This window comes from Triticum urartu, chromosome 2A, assembly GCF_056163025.1.
Source record: "Triticum urartu cultivar PI428250 chromosome 2A, HENAU_Tu73, whole genome shotgun sequence".
NCBI classification, from domain to species: Eukaryota; Viridiplantae; Streptophyta; class Magnoliopsida; order Poales; family Poaceae; genus Triticum; species Triticum urartu.
The window spans coordinates 561,071,977-561,096,157 of NC_141874.1; the positions used below are offsets into that span (position 1 = coordinate 561,071,977).

At 57.7% G+C, this 24,181-nt stretch overlaps 2 protein-coding genes across 2 annotated transcripts; one reads left to right on the forward strand and one right to left on the reverse strand.

Moving 5' to 3' along the window:
• Positions 1-756: 756 nt before the first annotated feature.
• Positions 757-20,272, reverse strand: LOC125533643 (HMG1/2-like protein). The gene is made up of 8 exons (XM_048697019.2): positions 20,130-20,272; positions 19,963-20,040; positions 19,740-19,880; positions 19,595-19,652; positions 19,460-19,504; positions 2,596-2,667; positions 2,274-2,359; positions 757-1,032 (listed from the first exon to the last, which is right to left on the reverse strand). The coding sequence occupies exons 1-7, from the start codon at positions 20,189-20,191 to the stop codon at positions 2,306-2,308; spliced, it is 510 nt and encodes a 169-aa protein (XP_048552976.1). The 5' UTR covers positions 20,192-20,272; the 3' UTR covers positions 757-1,032; positions 2,274-2,305.
• A 1,815-nt stretch (positions 20,273-22,087) lies between these two features.
• On the forward strand, positions 22,088-22,905 carry LOC147985892 (uncharacterized). Its single transcript, XM_087541780.1, has one exon. The coding sequence runs from the start codon at positions 22,129-22,131 to the stop codon at positions 22,903-22,905; it is 777 nt and encodes a 258-aa protein (XP_087397906.1). The 5' UTR covers positions 22,088-22,128.
• The last annotated feature ends 1,276 nt before the right edge of the window (positions 22,906-24,181 follow it).

The window sequence follows — 24,181 nt, forward strand, 5'->3', positions numbered from 1 at the left end:
TTTCCCGAAGATAAAACTGACAGATCGACCACAGAAGGTGTTGTCGACGGTGACGTATCGTAGAGGGGGCGGCGAGGCATGGTCCTGACGCCACGTCAATGCGAGAGGTACGTCACGCAGGCCCCTCCCAAACGGCGCGGACAGTGACGGCTCAGCGTCTGACGACGAGCTCATGGCGCCATCGCCACACTTGCCCACGCCGGTGACCTCGATAGCAACGACGAACAGGGAGAAGAGCGAGTGGGGAAAGAAGCACGAGTGGGCGTGGCTCAGTCTGACCAAGGTACGGCTGGCTCGGTCCGACCAGGGGTAGATCTTTTAATCACTGGCATTTTGTAAAAAAAAACTTCTCTGGCATTTTTGTAAAAGAAAAAACCTTCTCAGAGCGAACATGGGAGTCAGCGAACCCGTAGGACGGACCGGATGTGACCCCTATAGAAAGTTTACGGATTGTATTTCAGGTATTTCTAACCACAAGGACTAAAGTGGCCACCCCGGGGCAAGTTTACGGGCCTCATTCTAAAAACATGAGTGCCACACACTTGCATACTTGTTGGAAGTTTTGGATTGGAGGATCTGGGCCAGCGTGAGCCTACAACCCATGACGGCCAGATGGTCCATTGGATTTTACGCACGCAGCAAGCAGAGCTGTTTCTCTCAACAACAACAACAACAAAAAACAACTTAAGCAGTCATCCCATTGCAATCTCACAATGTCATCATAGCGTATCTAATAGTAAAATAAGTTATAAGATGTTAAAAATTACTCCCTCCCAAACAAAATGTAAAACATTTTTCATGCCCTATGCGAAACCAAAAAACGCCTTACATTTTGATACAGTGGTAGCAGTTACTAAGCAAACATCACAAAGAGTTCAACATATAAAGCCAGGAGCACAAACATATTCAATACTATGCATTGTCCATATGGCAGCTTCAACTGCGCCTGCATCTCAACCCTCCAAGTGCCGGCCAAGACAGAATCAGGTTGTGGAGTTGGTTGTACTAATTGTGCCATCCACCAAGACATTTCTGCAAGCAAACAATACTCCGGTGCTCACACATGAAAAATTCTGCTAGAACGTGTAAAAGTTTCAACACGTAAACAATCAGTTACATTTTTAAAGAGTTTGCCTTTCTCATATGCAGTCTAATAACATGGCGGTTAACAACAAACAAATGCCAAAAGCAAATGAAACTGCTATATAAGTGATGTGTGATGGTGATCAAAGGATGATATTATCAACACAAGATGTAAGCAATAGCAAAAGAGCATTGTTTTGTTCTACGGAACAGAAACACGACAAAATTAATCAGTACTAAGCTTAGTTCCTTCTTCCTTGGCAACTACAAGGCCAAAACAATAACAATTCCAATAGCATGCCACCTATAAAACCATTGCATAATCCTCACATAAGGTAGACACTGCTCAACGGTATTGCACCAACATAAACCAATGTGGAAATAATAAATGCAAACTTCTACTGCCCATTAATGGAAAAGCTGAAAAGGTTATATCTCACAATTTTTGCATGAGTTGGAACAGTACAAGTTAACATGAAAATTATAACAAAAAAAACAAAGCTGAATTGTTTCAGCATTACTGGACAAAACCAACAATAGAAACACTAAACAAACAAGATCAGTCTATTTATGCTACCAAAAAATCAACTTCTTTTGTAGACAATCATGTACTCGTGTTTTTGGCTAGATATGATCCCAGGCTTCAGGTTGATAATCAAGTCAAGTGAGAATTAGACTCACAGACTAGAAAGCAAGAGAGCTATGGTATCTAACTCATTGTGGAAATTATAAAAAAGGTTATACGATCGAAAGCTGAATTATTTCAGCATTATTACTAGACAAAACCAACAATAGAAAAATTGAATGAACAAGAATAGAACTAAGTTAATGCGTCAGCACACGTTCTACTTCTATTATTATTGCTGACAATCATGTTCTCCTGTTTTTGGTAACATATGATACCATGGGTGCCTCCATCAAAGACAAATACTTAACTTTCAAGATAATCAGGCCATGTGAGCCTGACTTTGTATTAACATGCATATGAGAGGCTCACAGAGTAGAAAGCAGGAGCGTATGGTATCTAACTCATAGCCATATGTATAAATCTAATAACTAGCTAGTTCAGAAATTAATCAAATCCATACAACAGACATTTTATAGAAAACTAAACAAGAGAACATGCATTACCTGCTAATTGAGCAACCAATCAAAAAGATACAGACAGCAAAAATAAAAACGCAAATCACCTATTCAAACACATCTTAGAGATCTTGTCTGTTCACATTTTCATATTCATCATCTTGTCCGTCATCGCGAGCGTCAACTTCAATGTCTATAAGGGAAAGAAATCTATAAAAATTAAGCTGGATCAACAAGAAAGAAAATTAAATGTGCAAACACAAATAGTTCAATTATCCTTTCAATGAAAGGTAAAGTAGATGAGATTATCTATTGTTGTTGGAAATAATATATGTGATGAATGAGCATTGTTATATCTGCAGAGGATGCTTAGCTTAGCAGGGTAAAGTCATCTAAAGATAGGTAAAACCGCTAGGCCTTTGTCTCAACCTTCTTGAACTCATATGCCTCAGCAAGGAGTATTCTGTTCACATGTGCAATGGCCACATAAGGGGCTTTGTCCTGCAACACAGATCCATCCATGTATGTTCATCAACAATAAATCAGCACGGCAAAAGTTACAGAAGATTAGAAGCTCGCTGTCGGAGTAAGTAGCCATGGGTAGCCTAGCCGGCTTCCCTGGCCCTTCTGAAAAAATTACGAGCCCGTCCGGCTCTCAAGAATCCAAGACATGGGGCCGCCTTCCCCTTGTTGGCTGTCAACCAGGCCGGCTTTCGGAAGGCGGCCCGACTGTAGCCCTCATGAAGAAAGCCATGGGAGGGCCGACTTCAAGAAGCCGGCCGCGAGGAGGCCGACTCCAAGAAGCCGGCTCCCATAAAGCGGTCGAGACCGTACCCTCAAAGTTTGCATCCACCTAGAAGCGATGAGACGGGGCGTGGCTACAGTAAAGCCTGCCACCCCCAAATCCCGGAGCACGATCGGCACAGTGCGCCGTACGGGTGACCATGACCCGCCCGGCGCAACACTGTTGCCGCGCCGACCCTGACGCCATCCACAACGGACTACCAGCGCGGCCCATGGGCGGTGGGTCCCTTCGGGCAGAGAGACACCCGAAGGCGGCCACACCTCCCCCAGTCGGCCCAAGAGAGAGCCGGCCCCCCGCAGCCGGCTTGCCATCTTCCTCGAAGGAGACGCCCCATTAAGGAGACAAGACGTGGTGAGGCTACAGTAATCGCCCGCCGGGCGGCGGTACTGTAGCCACGCCTACCACAACGAAGCCCACGTCACCAAGATGGAGCAACAGTAGCCAGCTGCCGACCAGGTCCCGGACAGTGGGGCCTGCCTGTCGACCGAGGAGCCGGCAGCCGGCGGGACCCACCAGTCGGCGGGCCCCAGCGGCCGGCGAGCGCAATCACAGACGGCTGGGCCCCGCGCCCAGTCGGATTACCATTGTACCCCCGGGGGGTAGGCCTATATAAACCCCCCGGGGCACCCATGCAAAGGGCGGGACCCCCAGCTAGTTTTAGACACCACACAAGGAGAAGAAGCAAGCTAGCCGTGTCCTTCTTCCTCCTCCCACCGAACAGCTCAAGGAGCATTGTGTAGCTACTTGTCCATCTAGTGATCATGCGGAGACCCCGCAGAGCAGCAGTAGGGGTGTTATCTCCACGGAGAGCCCCGAAGCTGGGTAAGATTCGCCGGCGTGCATGTCTTCGCCTCATCCCGTTTCCAGGCACCGGCGACGTCTTACTGGCTCCCACAATGATAAGCCACCCGTTGGCATATGTCGCACCTACCACCCGACATTTGGCGCCCACCGTGGGGCCAGGTGCACCGTCGTCCGGAGACCTGTTCTGGACGGGAACCCTCTTCCTCCCCAGCGAGCGTAGCCAGCCCGGCACGCTCGATGGCGCTTGCCACGACGCGCTACAAGGCGTCACCAGCATCTGCGCGGCGAGCAGCCTCGCCAATCTCCTCGACGAAACCCTCATCTCCGACGAGCTCGCCTCCGATGCGGGCACCGACCACCTCGCCAACCTCCTCGGCCAGCTCCATGTCTCCAGCGAGCCCGCTGTGGATCTGGAGTCGGTTGGCTCCACCGACCCGATGCCTGTCGACTCCGACGCGGCCTCCTTCGACACCTTCCCCACCAACGTCGCGATCTACAACGACCCGCTTCCTCGGACCGACGGTCGCGATACTGTCACCACCGAGGTGATGGTCGTCGGGCACGGCGGCCCGGCCGACGAGAGCGCCCATGACGCCCCGCACGCGGCGGCCCACGACTTGTCCACCCCCCTCCCGGCTGATGCCGACGACGCAGCACTAGAGGCACGCCGCCTCGCCCTCCTCGCAGAGGGCCGGAGGCTGGCTTCTGTGAGACGCCTCACTGAGGCCTACCAGCGCGAAGCTGATCGCGCCGCCTTCGGCACGCCGGCCCCGGGCGGGCCAAGCCGGGCCGGCATTGTCAAACAACGCGACGCCGTCATCGCCGACATGCTGGGAGCCGACCGCCCGGTCTATGCCACTCCACTCGAGAACTTGCGTGCCGCCCAGGCGGCCATGGACGAGTTGGACGGCTTGGAGGCCGAAGAACTCCCCCACATGACCCGGCGCATCCAGCAACTGATTGACGCGGCCGCACGGCGGCACGAAGCCGACGCCCGCGCGGGAAGCCCTCCCCCGCGCCGAGATCACGGCGCGACGTCCCGGACACCGACTACGAGCAACGCCCGCGCGCGGCGCGAGAAAGAGCCAGCGGCCAGCCGAAGCCGGACCCGAATCTCCATCGAGCGAGACGCGGACGGCCATCCCCGAGCCATGGAATGGCGGGGCAACCCGCCTCCGCCTCGACCCCGTGGAGAGAGATATCCCACCCCGCCGACAGTGGCGCACCCGACTCTCAGCGGCCGACTAGGTCGCCGTGAAGGAGTCGGCGAGAACGACGCCCGCCATCGGATCGACCGCCTGGTGCGATCCCTGGCGCTGGAAGAAGACGATGTCGGCCCGCCTTGTTTCGGCCCCCGCATCCGCGATGAGCCTTTCCCCAAAGGGTTCTCGCTCCCAAGAGACACGCCCAAGTACAACGGCTCCGTGAAGCCGGAAGATTGGTTGATCGACTACTCCACGGCGGTCAGCATAGCCAACGGCAACCGGCGCGTTGCCGTGAAGTACGTGCCCCTCATGCTGCAAGGCACGGCGCGGACCTGGCTCAACAGTCTCAAGCCTCTCAGCATCAACAGCTGGCTAGATTTCACCGAAGCTTTCATCCGCAACTTCACCAGCACCTACAAGCGGGCCCCCAAGCCCAGGCAGCTCTCCCTGTGCGTACAGGGCCCAGCCGAGTCCACTCGCGACTACCTCACGCGTTGGGCCGAGCTCCGCAATTCTTGCGAGGGGGTGCACGAGGTGCAAGCCATCGAATACTTCACTGCCGGGTGCCGAGAAGGTACCCTCCTCAAGCACAAGCTCCTCTGCGACGAGCCGACTACCCTCGACGAGCTTCTGGACATAGCAGACAAATACGCCACCGCCGACTCTTCGATGAAGACCGAGCTCCGGGTAGACGCGTCCGGGAAAGTACTCAACCCGGCGCCCAAGACGCCGGCAGGGGATTCCGGCCGACGCCCACACCCGAACGACCACAAGCGCAAGGGCCCTGCGCCGCCTCCCGCCAGTCGGCAGGTGGCCCCGGTCGAAGACGCGCTGCCTGAAGGGCGACCCGCGCCCAAGAAGCCCAAGGGCGGCCGGCCGGCTTGGCAGCCGGCTTTCTCCTACGAGCAAACTCTCGACGCCCCGTGCAAATTCAATAGCGGTGCGAAGCCGTCCAACCACACAACCCGGAAGTGCCATTGGCTCACCCGAATCTCTAAAGGCGAGGGGCTGGCGCCGCCTCCGCCTGCCGGCCCGCAGTCGGAGCCGTGCACGACGAATTCCCCGACGAGCAAGCAACCTACATCGTCTTTACAAGCCAGCTCGAAGACCGGCGCGGCAAACGCCGAGAACACCAGGAAGTCAGCGTGGTCGCTGCCAACCCCGCCGGACACATGCATTGGTCAGAAAAACCCATCAGCTGGAGCCGGGCCGACCATCCAGAGGTGATGCCGTCTCCCGGCTGTTATGCGTTGGTCCTGGAAGCCACCCTCGCGACGGACAGACGCGCTGCCCGCTTCTCCCGTGTGCTGATAGACGGCGGGAGCAGCATCAACATCCTGTACCGTGACACCCTGGAGAACCTAAATGTCAAGACGAAGCAGCTCATGCCTACTCGGGCAGTGTTTCATGGCATCGTACCCGGCTTGTCCTGCGCCCCCATTGGCAAGATCAAGATTGATGTACTCTTTGGGAACAAGGAGCATTTCCGCCGGGAAGCAATATGGTTTGAAGTGGTGGACCTGGAGAGCCCCTACCACGCGTTGCTTGGCCAACCCGCCTTGGCCAGGTTCACGGCAGTTCCCCACTATGCATACCTCAAGATGAAGATACCAAGTTCCAAGGGCGTCATCACCGTAGCCGGCGATTACAAGAAGTCTTCCGAGTGCGCTGCCGCCAGCAGCCGGCTGGCCGAGTCCCTTGTGATTGCCGAAGAGAAGAAGATGTTGGACCGGGTCGTGGCCATGGCCAGCAAGCAGTCAAACCGGTCCCTCGACCCCAAGGAGTATGATGCCCAAGGATCTTTCCAGCTGGCCAAAGAAACCAAGAAGATACCCCTTGACCCCGAGCACCCCGAGAGGTTTGCCGTCATCGGGGCAAGCCTGAACAGCAAATAGGAAGGCGAGCTCGCCAATTTCCTCCGTGAGAATCGGGGCATCTTTGCATGGTCCCCCAAGGACATGCCGGGTGTTCCGAAGGAATTCGCCGAGCACAAACTACACGTCCGAAAAGACGCGAAACCAGTCAAGCAGCCCCTCCGCCGACTATCAGAGGAAAAGAGAAGGATTGTAGGGGAGGAGATAGCCCGGCTTCTGGCAGCCGGCTTCATTATGGAAGTCTTCTTTCCAGAGTGGCTTGCCAACCCGGTCCTCGTGTTAAAGAAGAACAACAAATGGCGCATGTGTATAGACTACACAAGCCTCAACAAGGCCTGCCCTAAAGATCCCTTTGCCCTGCCGAGGATTGACCAAGTGATAGACTCCACGGCCGGATGCGAGCTGTTGAGTTTCTTGGATGCTTACTCAGGATATCACCAGATAAAGCTAGATCCGGACGACCGCCTGAAGACCGCCTTCATCACGCCATTTGGAGCCTTCTGCTACCTGACTATGACATTCGGCTTAAGAAATGCCGGTGCCACTTTTCAGCGTTGCATGCAGAAGTGCCTCCTCAAGCAACTCGGCAGAAACGCTCACGTCTACGTGGACAACATTGTGGTGAAGACGGAGAAGCGCGGCACCTTGCTGGAAGACCTCAAAGAAACGTTTGAGAACCTACGCCGGTTCCAAATCAAGCTCAACCCCGAGAAATGCGTGTTCGGAGTGCCAGCCGGCCAGCTCCTAGGCTTCCTGGTCTCCGAACGCGGCATCGAATGCAACCCGGTGAAGATCAAGGCCATCGAGAGAATGGCGATCCCCACCAAGCTCCGAGACATCCAAAAGTTCACCGGATGCTTGGCCTCCTTGAACCGCTTCATCAGCCGGCTCGGAGAGAAAGCTCTCCCCCTCTACCGCCTCATGAAGAAGAGCACTCACTTCGAGTGGAACGACCAGGCCGACCAAGCTTTTCACGAGCTGAAGAAGATGCTGGCCACGCCGCCCGTCCTAGCGGCGCCGACTGAGAAAGAGCCCATGCTCCTTTACATTGCCGCAACCAGCCGGGTGGTCAGCACCGTCATCGTAGTCCAACACCCAGAAGAAGGCCGAGCCCAGCCGGTCCAGAGGCCGGTGTATTATTTAAGCGAGGTGCTGTCCGCATCAAAGCAGAACTACCCGCACTACCAGAAGATGTGTTACGGCGTGTACTTCACCGCCAAGAAGCTGAAGCCCTACTTTCAAGAGCATCCCATCACGGTCGTATGCACCGCCCCGCTGGCTGAGATCATAGGCAACCGGGACGCATCCGGCCGGGTGGCGAAATGGGCCATCGAGCTGGCCCCTTACACAATCTTCTACCAGCCCCGCACCGCCATCAAGTCCCAAGCACTGGCCGACTTCCTCGTCGACTGGGCCGAGACCCAGTACCTGCCGCCGGCTCCCAACTCCACCCATTGGCGCATGCACTTTGACGGGTCCAAGATGCGCACCGGCTTGGGAGCCGGCGTCGTCCTTACCTCTCCCAAAGGCGACAAGCTCAGATACACGCTGCAGATTCACTTTGCCGCCTCCAACAATGTAGCCGAGTACGAGGCACCCATACACGGGCTCCGGCTTGCCAAGGAACTCGGCATCCGCCGGATCCTATGTTATGGCGACTCAAACTTGGTGGTTCAGCAATCATCCGGCGACTGGGACGCCAAGGACGCAAATATGGCAAGCTACCGCTTCCTGGTTCAACAACTCAGCGGATACTTTGAAGGATGCGAGTTCCTCCACGTACCGCGAGCCGACAACGAGCCAGCCGATGCCCTGGCTCGAATAGGCTCCACTCGGCAAGCAATACCAACCGGCGTCGCTCTTCTTCTGCCAGATCCCCCACGACGGGTTGTTCTCGCCCGACCTCCTCATGGAGAACAACCCGTTCCCGTCCATCCCCCTGATCCAGTCGGTGAAGATCTGGCAGAAGTCGTACTTCTACGTGAAGAACGTCGCCCAGCAAGGAGACCACGTCAACCTGCCGGCTTACGTAGCCGGCCCGCCGGCTGGGAGGCAGCCCTCATGGAGTTTCCGGTCCAGGTCACTGTCTCAGGCCGGGAACGCTGCCGTCTCCCGGCTTCGGGTGATGATCCAGTCGGAAGGCCTGAGCGGGGCCGACTTGGTGGCCGCCTTCGTGGAGCGCCGGATACTTCCTCTCCAAAGCCGGCCCCACATGATGTGTCAGATGAGCGGCCGCTTCGACCCAAGCTGGCTGAGCACCAGGGAGATGCCTCATGCGGAGGTGTCGTACATGGTAAATTATATCTCCAATTGCAAGCTCGCTGAGGACTGGCAATACGGCAAGGTGCCGTATTCTCGCGCCAACCCTCCGCCCGTGGTAAGCTTTCCTCTCTTTCTTCTTTTTGTTGGTAGCCGGCTTTATGATGGCCGGCTTCTGATCGGTCGGTTCTTAGCAGAACCCCCTTCTTCCGCCGACGACCAGGGCAGCAGGGATAGAACGCCAGTACGTCCCCGACCGCACGGTGGACGACGTCGACGACCCGGATTAGGGGGCGGCCGCCATGGAAGACGCCGTCGTGGGGGACGACGCCGAGCCCGGAGGCACAAGGCTTACCGCCAGCTTCGAGGACTGGCCGGATGATGCCGAAGCCGAAGTCACCCCGCGTCGCCAGCCGGCGGCCGACCATCAGGGCGCGGGCTCGTCCACCGCGCCGGCTGCCAGCGGCGGCGCACAGAAGCGCCGGGCCGCGTCAATCCTCTTTGGCAGTCGGCCGAAGAAGTCCAAAGCCTCCACCGCGGCGACCAAACGAGATGAGGCGGCCGCGAAAGCGGCCCGCTTCCGCAAGGCAGTGAAGCAGCCTCAGGCGGTCTCAGCGTAAGTCGTCGATTGCCTGGTCGCATGCTTTTCATCGTTCTCTCCTGTTCGAACATTCTTCCTAACCTTTTCCCGCTCACTGGACAAGGCGCTGCTTTCCCTTGAGCGGGGTCCGGGCGGCTCCGTAGTTGGGCCGACTGGAGGGTCTTCGGGCTCCTGCAGCGTGGACCCCCGCGCCGACCTCAGGGAGGCCACGGAGCGGAACGCCCGTGAGGCGCGGGAGGAGCGTGAGGCGGCGGGAAAAGCGGCCGCCCAGGCGGCGAGGGAGCAGGCCGACGCGGCAGCCAAGGCCCAGGCGGAGGCGGCGACCGCGGAAACGGAGGCGGAGGGTTCGCGTAACCAGCCTCCGCTGCTCGCCATTCCCCTCCGAGTCGTGGCCCCTGACACCCCATTGCCCCTGGCGGAGGAAATCGTCCAAGACCCGCCGCTGATGGAGAGGAGGGAGGACCTCGTGGTCTTCGCGGGGAGAGCGCCGCCGGCAGCGCCAACCAGAGCGGGCCAAGGCGGCCAATCGTCAGCGGCGCCAGAGGAGCCGGCCGGGGGTGAGCCGGAGGACGGAGCCGGCTTCGAGGTGCAGCCGGTGACGCGTCGGCGCGCAGGGGGAGGCGCCGCTCCGCCGGAGTCGCGCCGAGTTGCGGGCGCCGGCCAATCGGCGGAGGCTCTGGAGGCGGCCAGCACCGCCACGTCCGAGTGGACTCCCAGCGGGGGGACTGGCGAGCTGAATGTGGCGGCTCAAGAGGTCCGGAGCCGGCTTCGAGCTCAGGCCGCCCTGCTGCAGCAGTACACCCAGGAGTTCCTGTCGACGCGGGCCGCCATCCGGGTGAGTCTTTCATTCTTGGCCGCTTTGATCTCTTGATTTCTTCCGTGGGGGCGCGTCAACGCACCCACTAGGTGTAGTCCCTGAGATTCGGGCCGACTGCTGAGCAGTCGGGTCGGATCTTTCTTGACGACTACCTTATTTTTGCTTCCTGTCTGAACTTCCAGGAATATCATAACTCCCGAGATGCCGCCTTCAACTCCCAGGCTCAGGAGTTGGGTCGGAAGACCAACGACCTGGCCAACAGCCGAAGTGCTTGATCTTGTCTGTCTCCTGTGGGGGCGCGTCAGCGCACCCACTGGGTGTAGTCCCCGAGATTCGGGCCGACTGCTGAGCAGTCGGGTCGGATCTTCCTTGACGACTTTTTCCTTATTGGTTTTTTTTCGTGCTTTCAGGGGCCAACGCCGACTTGAGGAGGGAGCTCGGTGAAGCGCAGGCCGCCCTTCGTACCAAGGATGCTGAGTACGCTGCCTTGGTCCAGGAGCATGACCGCCTGGCCAAGAAGCTGGCTGACCAAGAGGAGAGCCACAAGGCGGCCCTGCAGAAAGCGCAGGATAGCGAGGCCGCCCTGAAGGCAGAGTTTGAGACCGAGGCGGCGAGCTGGGCTGAGACCCGGCGAGCGCTGGATGAAGGCTTCGGCCGCATCGAGGACTTGATCGACGGTAAACCGCCTTCCTCGCTCCTCTCCTGCCCCTTGCCGCCTGGTTTTTGGCCTGACTTGTGCTGCTGCCTATTTTCTTGTGCAGACTACTTTCCCGGCTACTCCGCCTTCGCCGCCCAAACCATCGAGGCCCATCGCGAGGCGTGCCGTCAGGCGGGGGTCAACATCGCGCCGGACGCGAATCGGACGCTTGAGGAGCAGCTCTTGGCTGTCCAAGCGCGGCTGCAGCCGGCTCACCGGATGCTTCGCCGGCTCCAACGTGCCGGGGCGCAGGTGTTGGCCGCCCTCTGGCCCGGCGAGACGATCCCCCGCACCCCAAGCCGGACTGCCGACTGGCTGGAGATCGTAGTCGGTCGCTTTGAAGCTTGGAAGGCGTCAGCGGCCCGTCTTGGAGCCGGGCGGGCGTTGGAGTTCGTTCGAGCTTGGTACCTAGGGCTGAACCTGGACCAGCTGCGCACTTGGCGGCTGGAGGCCGACGCGGAGCTGGAGGAGGTGCGGTCGGCTATCGCCCAGCGTGCTTTGACGATCGCCGAGTGCACCGACATCAATGTTTTTGCACCTGAAATCAATGATGACGGCGTTGCCCAGCCGGAGGAGTGGTTCGGGCTGAACCCGGCGGTGGGCGAGGACTCGGCAGAGGAGATCGCCTCCAGCAACGAGGGCGAGGATAACGAAGAAGAGGACGGTGAAGACGTCGAGCCGGCTAGTGAAACAACCGGCCGGCCTCAGGCTGACCGTGCATCCAGCAACGAGGCGCGTGGAAGCGCGCCCTCTGCGGGAGGCAGTGATCAAGCCGAGGTTCGCCAGCCGGCCACTCCTTCAGCCGGCACAACCGTCTCCGCCGACCAGCCCGGCTCGTCGGTCGCTCCGCCAGCTTGACCTGCCGTCCTTATTTTTCCTGCTTGTTGCCTTTTGAACAATCTTTATTAAGCTTTCGCAGTTCCACCCACTGGGGCTGTATCCAAACTATGTTGAATGCTGGACTCTTGGAGGTCTTTTATGTAAATATTATTATGTGCATGTTTGGTTTCCATTCGCGTATGCTTTTTATCCTTAGGCTTTTTCCTTTGCCGCCTTCCCTCTTTGGGGAGGCAAGTACTCGAGCTTTCTTGGATTGAAGTGAAGTGAATGGAAATCGGCCGGCCGGCTACTTTGGTAGTCGGTCGGTGGTAGGCGGCAAACCGGCTTTCGTTATATTAGTCCGTTAGTCCCTGGCCATTTTTCATGTGGGCATCCTTTCCTGCTTTTGACTCTTGTCAGCCGGACAGCCGGTTCTTCGAACTACGACTTTGGCAAGAGCTAAGCCTGGGTGTCGGCACACTACTTGTCTGACCGCGGGTAGGACTTCTAATATAACTCCAGTCGGCCAGTCCCCGGGCCGACTAGTCGAACCCGGTGCCGGACGGAACAAGTAAATGAAATGACAAGGTCATAAGCATGATACTTTTCATTCATAGATAAAAGATGGCAGTCCCCGAGCCCTCCTCGGGGGGCCTATTGTCTCGTATTTAGTACAAAAGTTAGCGTGATACATACTGCATTTCAACTGTAAAATCTTCGAAGGAGGTTGGCGTTCCATGGTCGTTCCGACTCCTTACCGGAGTCGTCTCTCTTGCGTGTGTTGGGCTTCTGCGCGTCGATTAGGTAGTAGGAGTCGTTGCCTAGAGCTCTGCTGATGACGAAGGGGCCCTCCCAAGGGGCCAAGAGCTTGTGCTGGCCGGCTGTTCGCTGGATCAGCCGGAGCACAAGATCGCCCTCTTGGAAAGATCTTGGCCTGACCTTCCGACTGTGGTAGCGGCGCAAACCCTGCTGGTAGATGGCAGACCGGCTGAGGGCTAACAGACGGCCTTCTTCCAGCAGGTCGACGCCGTCTTCTCGTGCTTCCTTGGCCTCCGCCTCCGTGTACATGGTTACCCGGGGCGAGTCGAACTCGATGTCGGTTGGGATGATCGCCTCGGCACCGTACACGAGGAAGAAAGGAGTGAAGCCGGTTGACTTGTTTGGGGTAGTGCGCAGACTCCAGAGGACAGCCGGCAGCTCATCGAGCCAACAGCCGGCTGAACGCTCCAGTGGTACGACCAGTCGGGGCTTGATGCCGGAGAGGATGAGGCCGTTGGCTCGCTCGACCTGGCCGTTTGACTGCGGGTGGGCGACGGACACTAAGTCCAGTCGGATACCTTGGGCTGCGCAGAAACGTGCCAAGGCTTCTTTGGAAAAATTCGTGCCATTGTCGGTGATGATGCTGTGTGGCACACCGTACCGAGTTGTTATGTCTGCGATGAATGTCACAGCAGGCGGCCCATTCAGCTTCTTGATCGGCTTTCCCTCAATCCACTTGGTGAATTTGTCCACGGCGACGAGCAAATGCGTCATGCCGCCGCGCGCCGTCTTGAATGGGCCCACCATGTCCAGTCCCCAAACGGCGAAGGGCCAGGTGAGGGGAATGGTCTTGAGTGCTGAAGCCGGCATGTGTTGCTTGGAGCTGAAGAGTTGGCACCCTTTGCAATATTTAACTAATTCTTTGGCGTCATCCAAAGCAGTCGGCCAGAAGAAACCATGGCGGAAAGCTTTGGCGACGAGTGATCTTGAAGCCGCATGGTGGCCGCATTCTCCTTGGTGAATGTCTCTGAGGATTGCAATGCCCTTCTCTTGCTGGACGCACCGTTGGAGGACTCCAGTGACACTGCGCTTGACGAGTTCTCTGTTGACGATTGTGTATGCTCCGACTCGACGTTGGACTTGTCTTGCCTCTGTTTCGTCAGCCGGCAGATCTTGGTTTACTAGGAAGTTGAGGATGGACTGAGCCCATGACGGAGCCGCGACTTCTCCTACTGCCAATGTGGCTACTGCCACCAGGGTGGGCGGGCTGGGTGGTGAAATGCTAGAGTCGGCCGCCGGCTCTTGTGCTGGTGCAGTCCCCGGGCCGGCTACTGCAGTCCCCGAGCCGGGTGTGGCAGTCCCCGAGCCGGTTGCCGAAGTCCCCGGGCCGACTACTGAAGTCCCGGGGTCGCCTGCTTGGTTCTTCGAGCCGGACCCGGCGGCGTCGGGGTCAGGCGGTACGAAGATGGAATCGGACTCTGGAGATGGCTTGATGGACGGCTTGAGGAGGCGTTGTAGAGCGACGCCGGTTGGTATTGCTTGCCGAGTGGAGCCTATTCGAGCCAGGGCATCGGCTGGCTCGTTGTCGGCTCGCGGTACGTGGAGGAACTCGCATCCTTCAAAGTATCCGCTGAGTTGTTGAACCAGGAAGCGGTAGCTTGCCATATTTGCGTCCTTGGCGTCCCAGTCGCCGGATGATTGCTGAACCACCAAGTTTGAGTCGCCATAACATAGGATCCGGCGGATGCCGAGTTCCTTGGCAAGCCGGAGCCCGTGTATGAGTGCCTCATACTCGGCTACATTGTTGGAGGCGGCAAAGTGAATCTGCAGCGTGTATCTGAGCTTGTCGCCTTTGGGAGAGGTAAGGACGACGCCGGCTCCCAAGCCGGTGCGCATCTTGGACCCGTCAAAGTGCATGCGCCAATGGGTGGAGTCGGGAGCCGGTGGCAGGTACTGGGTCTCGGCCCAGTCGACGAGGAAGTCGGCCAGTGCTTGGGACTTGATGGCGGTGCGGGGCTGGTAGAAGATTGTGTAAGGGGCCAGCTCGATGGCCCATTTCGCCACCCGGCCGGATGCGTCCCGGTTGCCTATGATCTCGGCTAGCGGGGCGGTGCATACGACCGTGACGGGATGCTCTTGAAAGTAGGGCTTCAGCTTCTTGGCGGTGAAGTACACGCCGTAACACATCTTCTGATAGTGCGGGTAGTTCTGCTTTGAAGCGGACAACACCTCGCTCAAATAATACACCGGCCTCTGGACCGGCTGGGCTCGGCCTTCTTCTGGGCGTTGGACTACGATGACGGTGCTGACCACCCGGCTGGTTGCGGCAATGTAAAGGAGCATGGGCTCTTTCTCAGTCGGCGCCGCTAGGACGGGCGGCGTGGCCAGCATCTTCTTCAGCTCGTGAAAAGCTTGGTCGGCTTGGTCGTTCCACTCGAAGTGAGTGCTCTTCTTCATGAGGCGGTAGAGGGGGAGAGCTTTCTCTCCGAGCCGGCTGATGAAGCGGTTCAAGGAGGCCAAGCATCCGGTGAACTTTTGGATGTCTCGGAGCTTGGTGGGGATCGCCATTCTCTCGATGGCCTTGATCTTCACCGGGTTGCATTCGATGCCGCGTTCGGAGACCAGGAAGCCTAGGAGCTGGCCGGCTGGCACTCCGAACACGCATTTCTCGGGGTTGAGCTTGATTTGGAACCGACGTAGGTTCTCAAACGTTTCTTTGAGGTCTTCCAGCAAGGTGCCGCGCTTCTCCGTCTTCACCACAATGTCGTCCACGTAGATGTGAGCGTTTCTGCCGAGTTGCTTGAGGAGGCACTTCTGCATGCAACGCTGAAAAGTGGCACCGGCATTTCTTAAGCCGAGTGTCATAGTCAGGTAGCAGAAGGCTCCAAATGGCGTGATGAAGGCGGTCTTCAGGCGGTCGTCCGGATCTAGCTTTATCTGGTGATATCCTGAGTAAGCATCCAAGAAACTCAACAGCTCGCATCCGGCCGTGGAGTCTATCACTTGGTCAATCCTCGGCAGGGTAAAGGGATCTTTAGGGCAGGCCTTGTTGAGGCTTGTGTAGTCTATACACATGCGCCACTTGTTGTTCTTCTTTAACACGAGGACCGGGTTGGCAAGCCACTCTGGAAAGAAGACTTCCATAATGAAGCCGGCTGCCAGAAGCCGGGCTATCTCCTCCCCTACAATCCTTCTCTTTTCCTCTGATAGTCGGCGGTGGGGCTGCTTGACTGGTTTCGCGTCTTTTCGGACGTGTAGTTTGTGCTCGGCGAATTCCTTCGGAACACCCGGCATGTCCTTGGGGGACCATGCAAAGATGTCCCGATTCTCACGGAGGAAATCGGCGAGCTCGCCTTCCTATTTGCTGTTCAGGCTTGCCCCGATGACGGCAAACCTCTCGGGGTGCTCGGGGTCAAGGGGTATCTTCTTGGTTTCTTTGGCCGGCTGGAAAGATCCTTGGGCATCATACTCCTTGGGGCCGGGGGACTGGTTCGGCTGCTTGCTGGCCATGGCCACGACCCGGTCCAACATCTTCTTCTCTTCGGCAATCACAAGGGACTCGGCTAGCCGGCTGCTGGCGGCAGCGCACTCGGAAGACTTCTTGTAATCGCCGGCTACGGTGATGACGCCCTTGGAACTTGGTATCTTCATCTTGAGGTATGCATAGTGGGGAACTGCCGTGAACCTGGCCAAGGCGGGTTGGCCAAGCAACGCGTGGTAGGGGCTCTCCAGGTCCACCACTTCAAACCATATTGCTTCCCGGCGGAAATGCTCCTCCCCAAAGAGTACATCAATCTTGATCTTGCCAATGGGGGCGCAGGACAAGCCGGGTACGATGCCATGAAACACTGTCCGAGTAGGCATGAGCTGCTTCGTCTTGACATTTAGGTTCTCCAGGGTGTCACGGTACAGGATGTTGATGCTGCTCCCGCCGTCTATCAGCACGCGGGAGAAGCGGGCAGCGCGTCTGTCCGTCGCGAGGGTGGCTTCCAGGACCAACGCATAACAGCCGGGAGACGGCATCACCTCTGGATGGTCGGCCCGGCTCCAGCTGATGGGTTTTTCTGACCAATGCATGTGTCCGGCGGGGTTGGCAGCGACCACGCTGACTTCCTGGTGTTCTCGGCGTTTGCCGCGCCGGTCTTCGAGCTGGCTTGTAAAGACGATGTAGGTTGCTTGCTCGTCGAGGAATTCGTCGTGCACGGCTCCGACTGCGGGCCGAGCGGCCGGAGGCGGCGGGCCGGCAGGCGGAGGCGGCGCGAGCCCCTCGCCTTTAGAGATTCGGGTGAGCCAATGGCACTTCCAGGTTGTGTGGTTGGACGGCTTCGCGCCGCTATTGAATTTGCACGGGGCGTCGAGAGTTTGCTCGTAGGAGAAAGCCGGCTGCCAAGCCGGCCGGCCGCCCTTGGGCTTCTTGGGCGCGGGTCGCCCTTCAGGCAGCGCGTCTTCGACCGGGGCCACCTGCCGACTGGCGGGAGGCGGCGCAGGGCCCTTGCGCTTGTGGTCGTTCGGGTGTGGGCGTCGGCCGGAATCCCCTGCCGGCGTCTTGGGCGCCGGGTTGAGTACTTTCCCGGACGCGTCTACCCGGAGCTCGGTCTTCATCGAAGAGTCGGCGGTGGCGTATTTGTCTGCTATGTCCAGAAGCTCGTCGAGGGTAGTCGGCTCGTCGCAGAGGAGCTTGTGCTTGAGGAGGGTACCTTCTCGGCACCCGGCAGTGAAGTATTCGATGTCTTGCACCTCGTGCACCCCCTCGCAAGAATTGCGGTGCTCGGCCCAACGCGTGAGGTAGTCGCGAGTGGAGTCGGCTGGGCCCTGTACGCACAGGGAGAGCTGCCTGGGCTTGGGGGCCCGCTTGTAGGTGCTGGTGAAGTTGCGGATGAAAGCTTCGGTGAAATCTAGCCAGCTGTTGATGCTGAGAGGCTTGAGACTGTTGAGCCAGGTCCGCGTCGTGCCTTGCAGCATGAGGGGCACGTACTTCACGGCAACGCGCCGGTTGCCGTTGGCTATGCTGACCGCCGTGGAGTAGTCGATCAATCAATCTTTCGGCTTCACGGAGCCGTTGTACTTGGGCGTGTCTCTTGGGAGCGAGAACCCTTTGGGGAAAGGCTCATCGCGGATGCGGGGGCCGAAACAAGGCGGGCCGACATCGTCTTCTTCTTCCAGCGCCAGGGATCGCGCCAGGCGGTCGATCCGATGGCGGGCGTCGTTCTCGCCGACTCTTTCACGGCGACCTAGTCGGCCGCTGAGAGTCGGGTGCGCCACTGGCGGCGGGGTGGGATATCTCTCTCCACGGGGTCGAGGCGGAGGCGGGTTGCCCCGCCATTCCATGGCTCGGGGATGGCCGTCCGCGTCTCGCTCGATGGAGATTCGGGTCCGGCTTCGGCTGGCCGCCGGCTCTTTCTCGCGCCGCGCGCGGGCGTTGCTCGTAGTCGGTGTCCGGGACGTCGCGCCGTGATCTCGGCGCGGGGGAGGGCTTCCCGCGCGGGCGACGGCTTCGTGCCGCCGTGCGGCCGCGTCAATCAGTTGCTGGATGCGCCGGGTCATGTGGGGGAGTTCTTCGGCCTCCAAGCCGTCCAACTCGTCCATGGCCGCCTGGGCGGCACGCAAGTTCTCGAGCGGAGTGGCATAGACCGGGCGGTCGGCTCCCAGCATGTCGGCGATGACGGTGCCGCGTTGTTTGACAATGCCGGACCGGCTTGGCCCGCCCGGGGCCGGCGTGCCGAAGGCGGCGCAGTCAGCTTCGCGCTGGTAGGCCTCAGTGAGGCGTCTCACAGAAGCCAGCCTCCGGCCCTCTGCGAGGAGGGCGAGGCGGCGCGCCTCTAGTGCTTCGTCGTCGGCATCAGCCGGGAGGGGGGTGGACAAGTCGTGGGCTGCCGCGTGCGGGGCGTCATGGGCGCTCTCGTCGGCCGGGCCGCCGTGCCCGACGACCATCACTTCGGTGGTGACAGTATCGCGACCGTCGGTCCGAGGAAGCGGGTCGTTGTAGATCGCGACGTTGGTGGGGAAGGTGTCGAAGGAGGCCGCGTCGGAGTCGACAGGCATCGGGTCGGTGGAGCCAACCGACTCCAGATCCACAGCGGGCTCGCTGGAGACATGGAGCTGGCCGAGGAGGTTGGCGAGGTGGTCGGTGCCCGCATCGGAGGCGAGCTCGTCGGAGATGAGGGTTTCGTCGAGGAGATTGGCGAGGCTGCTCGCCGCGCAGATGCTTGTGACGCCTTGCAGCGCGTCGTGGCAAGCGCCATCGGGCGTGCCGGGCTGGCTACGCTTGCTGGGGAGGAAGAGGGTTCCCGTCCAGAACAGGTCTCCGGACGACGGTGCACCTGGCCCACAGTGGGCGCCAAATGTCGGGTGGTAGGTGCGACATATGCCAACGGGTGGCTTATCATTGTGGGAGCCAGTAAAATGTCGCCGGTGCCTGGAAACGGGATGAGGCGAAGACATGCACGCCGGCGAATCTTACCCAGCTTCGGAGCTCTCCATGAATATAACAACCCTACTGCTGTTCTGCGGGGGTCCCCGAAGCTGGGTAAGATTCGCCGGCGTGCATGTCTTCGCCTCATCCCGTTTCCAGGCACCGGCGACGTCTTACTGGCTCCCACAATGATAAGCCACCCGTTGGCATATGTCGCACCTACCACTCGACACTCACTTACCGAATCGCTAAAGGATTTCCAGTTTTCAGCAGCTTTCCTTTTAATCTGAAAGTTTTCCACGAGAAACAAATTATCGATTCATCCACAAAACAATGGAAAGAAACCTGTAACGAGGCATTGAAGGATCGAACTGACAGCATCTACGGACGGCTTGTCATAGACGCCTTTGAAGTTGTCCATCCAGAAGTAGTTCCTTACAAAATGATGGTCAAATCAGCACCGTCCAGAAAAGCAAGAAACAGAACAACAATCTGAAAACGTGTGGAGGATCAAATCTCACTGGTAGATGAACAGGGCGTGCTGGGCGAGCTGTTCATCCAACGGCTTCTCCATTGCAATGCTCATCACCGCCAACCCGCGTGTAACATCGGAAAGGTCATGGGTCTTGGGCTTCTCCCTACCATTGCTCTTCACCGCCAACCTGCGTGGAACATCGAAAAGGCCATGGGTCGGCGCACCAAAATTAACCTCTATTGCATCACACAAATCGATTGGATTCTTACTTGCCCTTGGCCTTCTTCCCCTTCCTGCACTTGGTCGAGGGCTTCCGCTCCTCCGCTCCATCTCTCTTCGCTGCCGACCTGCGTAGGAATCCAAGGTTATGGATCGACGCACCAAAACTAGGGATGTCTCGTGCATCACAGAAACAAGATTCAGATTTGATTCTTACTTGCTGTCGGCCTCGTACGTGGCGGCGGCGCCCGTGGATGCGGTCTGCTTGCAAGCAGTCATGTCTGAACAACAGATGAGATCGGCGCCAGGCGAGTTGAGGAGTTCCCGGGAAAAGGAAACGAGGGAGACCAGAGGCGAGCTGCAGCTAGGGCATAAAAGAGATCGGGCCAAGCGCCTCTTTGTCCTTAGGTCAGGCAAATACTGGGCCAAATACAGCCAAGGCCTTATGGCTCTCTCTGTCAGGAAAAAAGTAAGCAAATTGCGGCCCGTTTTGACCTTCAGAGGCCTTATTACAATCTTGATAAAACTTTAGCACATGGATGTACGTGCGAGCTGCTGGACTGTAAATTTGGGACATTGAATTGTGCGCGCGGTCTGCTGCAGGTGAGACCGCCAGATTGGGCATCGTGTTTTTTGCATCTTAAAAATCTCTTTGTTGTTCCAACACGTAAAAAAGCTACTTTGACACTGTAAAAGAATTATATCACGTCAAGTTTGGAGATGCTCTTAACGCATTCTTTTTTACTTTTTCACGCCTTACTTCAATTGGTTTTTCTTGTCCTCTGTGTGTGCTTATGTTATACGGAGTACTATATACGCGACGGAGTTCATATTTTTTATGAAATGGTGATTACCCTTGGCCTTTGTATGCATCCGTTTTATTAATTATTTACCGAGACTTTATAAAGTAGTACATTAGGTAGTCTAAAATCACCATCTTAACAACAACTGTCGCTACTCCTATTCACTTGATGAAAGGGTGTCGATAGTCCGAGCCCAATACCAAACAAACATCACACCAAAGCCTAACAACTAAACCTGGATACCCCAACCGAGTCACATACTGAATTTGGGGTACAAAACGGTCCTACGCGCTCTCATGTGTCATCGGCGCCGTCTTCCACCAATCTATCTTCAGAGAAGAAACTAACGCACCGACCTTGCCAGACCTCTGTCATCGACGCCATAATGACGCCAGACAGCGTCCTCCTTCTACACGAGTCGGTCTCCGCTCATCGGATGCCGAGTCTCCACTACGTCACGTCGCCAAGATTCGCCGCCATCAATGAGTAAGATGAAGCACCACTTCAGCAAAGAAGTCGTCCACTAGTCCCTTAAGCCCGTATACATCTCCAAGAATGACGCTCCGAAGAGGGAAACGACACCAGAGCGTCACTGCCATCCGATCTACGGATCTAGGGTTTCCCCCGGTGATAGCGGACAAAGGTCTGGAGCTTCTCCACGGCGATGCCTTCTAAAAGGTAACAACAGAAAATTGTGCCACCATCGTCGGTCTTGGTAACGAGCCGAGAACGAGGTTTTCATCCAAATCCGCTCGATGAACCTCCATCTCGCATCGTGCGCACGAATCGCCACCGATCTTTGCCGCCGCGGAGCGAGCAAGCCACTCTGGGCAGATCAGATCTGACCGGAGGGCCAATGACGCCCGCAGCCGACCAGTCCACCAAAGCCCTCTACGTCGCCGCCGCCGAGCCGAGGTGCCACAACGCCGCGGCCATCCGTCGCCGCTCGCTGCCGGGAGCGAGCCACCGCCGCGGAGGCTTGGATCCAAGGCACATTTACGCTCGCCCGGGTGCGCGCCACCCTCGCGCGCGAGAAGAAGAGGCTCCTCCGCTAGCCATAAGCCCGGGCGGCTTCCTCGAGGCGGCAGAGGGGAGGGATGGGAAGGGGAATGACTGGCGACAAAGGTTTGGGCTCCTCGGCCGCCCGCGCGGGGGGCGGCGAAGAGGAGAGGAAGGGAGGAAGCAGCGGGCGGCGGCGGCGCTCTCACGCGACGGAGCTCATAATTTGTGCTTATGTCATACGCGACGGAATTCATAATCTGCGCTTATGACATACGCGACAGAGTTCATATCTGAGCCTGAAGGCCAGCTTGTATATATATGGCCAAGAGAAGGGGAGACAGATCCTTATCCAACACCCTTTCCTAGACGGTCGAAAGAAGACGGCGATGGCAGCGCTCGCCGCTCGCAAACATGCTCCGGTTGCCCTGTCTCGGCTTTACCCTTGACACCGCCTTCCGTGAACCAAGCATCTTGGGCGCGATGACACAGTGGCTCTTGCTTGGCCTTTCCCTCGCTTCCGTTCGGCCAAGCAAGAATTTGATGGTGCTCCTGCTCCAGTGGCTCGGCGTCGCCCTCGGTCCATTGAGAAAGAAGGCGGCGATGGCAGCCCGGCTCCGCCGGATGCTTGGATGCGCTGCGCCAATCAGGATAACTCCTTGGCCGAACCTCCCGCCAGAGTTGTTGGGCCTTGTGCTCTCGCGCATGCCATCGCGCGCCGACCGCGTCCGCATCTGCGCTGTTTGCCGCTCGTGGCGCTCCGGTGCGCGGCTGCAGCCGCTGCCCCCGCTGCTCCCCTGGTTCGCCCTACGCGAGGGCAACTTCCTCAGCCTCCCCGACGGTGCAGTCCAGCGCATGCCTGTCCCCGACGATGACGACGTCCTCTACCGCGTGTCCATCGGCAGCATGCTTTTCCTGGTGGACCACGACGGTAGGTGCTCCCTCATGAGCCCTTCCTCCGGGAAGACAATCCCTCTACAGATCAACCCAGATCACCTGGAGCTCAGGTGTCACAAGGACATCCGCAAGGTGGTGGTGTCGGACGATCTGCACACTGTTGTCGTTCTAACCACAAGCAAGACGAACTCCAAGAACGTCACCGTTTATGCTCTTGGGCCGCAAGGGGCCACGGCCATGGAGTGGGCACCGCCCGTAAACAGCCTGGCCATGGACATTGCACACTATGTTTAAATATAAATCTAACTATATAATCTTTGGCGATATGCGTTTATATTTTATTAGTTAAATTATGCATATAAACCAGGACGGGAGTATAATAGATCATTAAATCACAAACGTTTTTTTATTAACCGTATGTGTATGTGGCCTTTCGTCGTTCTCTCGCACGTCTTGTCACCCCGTTGCCGCATACGGTTTACAACGCAAGCTTGCGCAGCGCGCGGGGGCGTTTTTTTGGCCAAACGGTGACGCCAATGAATCATCGGTGAGCCTGTTCCCGCGCAACCTCGCAGGTTCCCGCGCAAGCTTCCTGCCCGGTTCGGTGAAATCCCCCAAAATCCCAATGCTTATCGGCCTGCTATATAAACCCTCACGGCCGACGCGTCCTGCGTCGCATTTTCCCCTCCCTCCCTGTAGATTATCTCGTCTGCTTCTCCCACAATCGCCAATGGCACCGGTCTGTCGTCATTGCTCAGTCACTCCGCCATCATCAGAGGACAGCTTCAACTGGGAGGCTACACCGCGGCGGCGGCGCAGTCCCCGGCATAGTGTAGTGCGCGTGGCGTCCTGTTGGGTGTGCGCGGAACACCCACCACAAGCACTGTCGCCGCTGCCCGTAGGCAGCTGTTGCCGGTCGCCGTTGCCACCACACCACCGTCAAAAGCAGGGCCATCTTCTGCTCCGCCGCCGCAGTCCGAAGACGGGAGGTGTTCGTCGTGGCCACCACCCCACTACCGGCCACCGTGGCCATCACTCGCTCCGCCACCGCAGCCCGAAGGCGGTAGGTGGTGATCCTGGCCGCCACCCCATCATCGGCTGCCGTGGCCGCCAGCCCACCGTCGACCGCCGGGGTCATCTACCGCTCCGCCATGGCCGCCCGAAGGCGGGAGGCAGAGGTGGATGCCCGCACGTGCGTCAGCGACCTTGCGTGCTACACTGAGTTCCTGCGGGAGGAGGAGGAGCGCTGATAACCCACAAGTATAGGGGATCGCAACAGTTTTCGAGGGTACAGTATTGAACCCAAATTTATTGATTCGACACAAGGGGAGCCAAAGAATATTCTCAAGTATTAGCAGCTGAGTTGTCAATTCAACCACACCTGGAAACTTAATATCTGCAGCAAAGTATTTAGTAGCAAAGTAATATGATAGTAGTGGTAATGGTAGCAAAAGGTAACAGTAGCAAAAGTAATGTTTTTCGTATTTTGTAGTGATGATAGCAATAGCAACGGAAAAGTAAATAAGCGAAGAACAATATATGGAAAGCTCGTAGGCAATGGATCGGTGAT

Coding starts and splice junctions, on each gene's coding strand:
- LOC147985892 (XM_087541780.1), top strand. CDS start 22,129: ATGCTCCGGTTGCCCTGTCTCGGCTTTACCCTTGACACCGCCTTCCGT.
- LOC125533643 (XM_048697019.2), bottom strand. CDS start 20,191: ATGACTGCTTGCAAGCAGACCGCATCCACGGGCGCCGCCGCCACGTAC. Junction 20,041..20,129: donor ACGTACGAGGCCGACAGCAA/GTAAGAATCAAA, acceptor ATTCCTACGCAG/GTCGGCAGCGAAGAGAGATG. Junction 19,653..19,739: donor CACGCCCTGTTCATCTACCA/GTGAGATTTGAT, acceptor TCATTTTGTAAG/GAACTACTTCTGGATGGACA.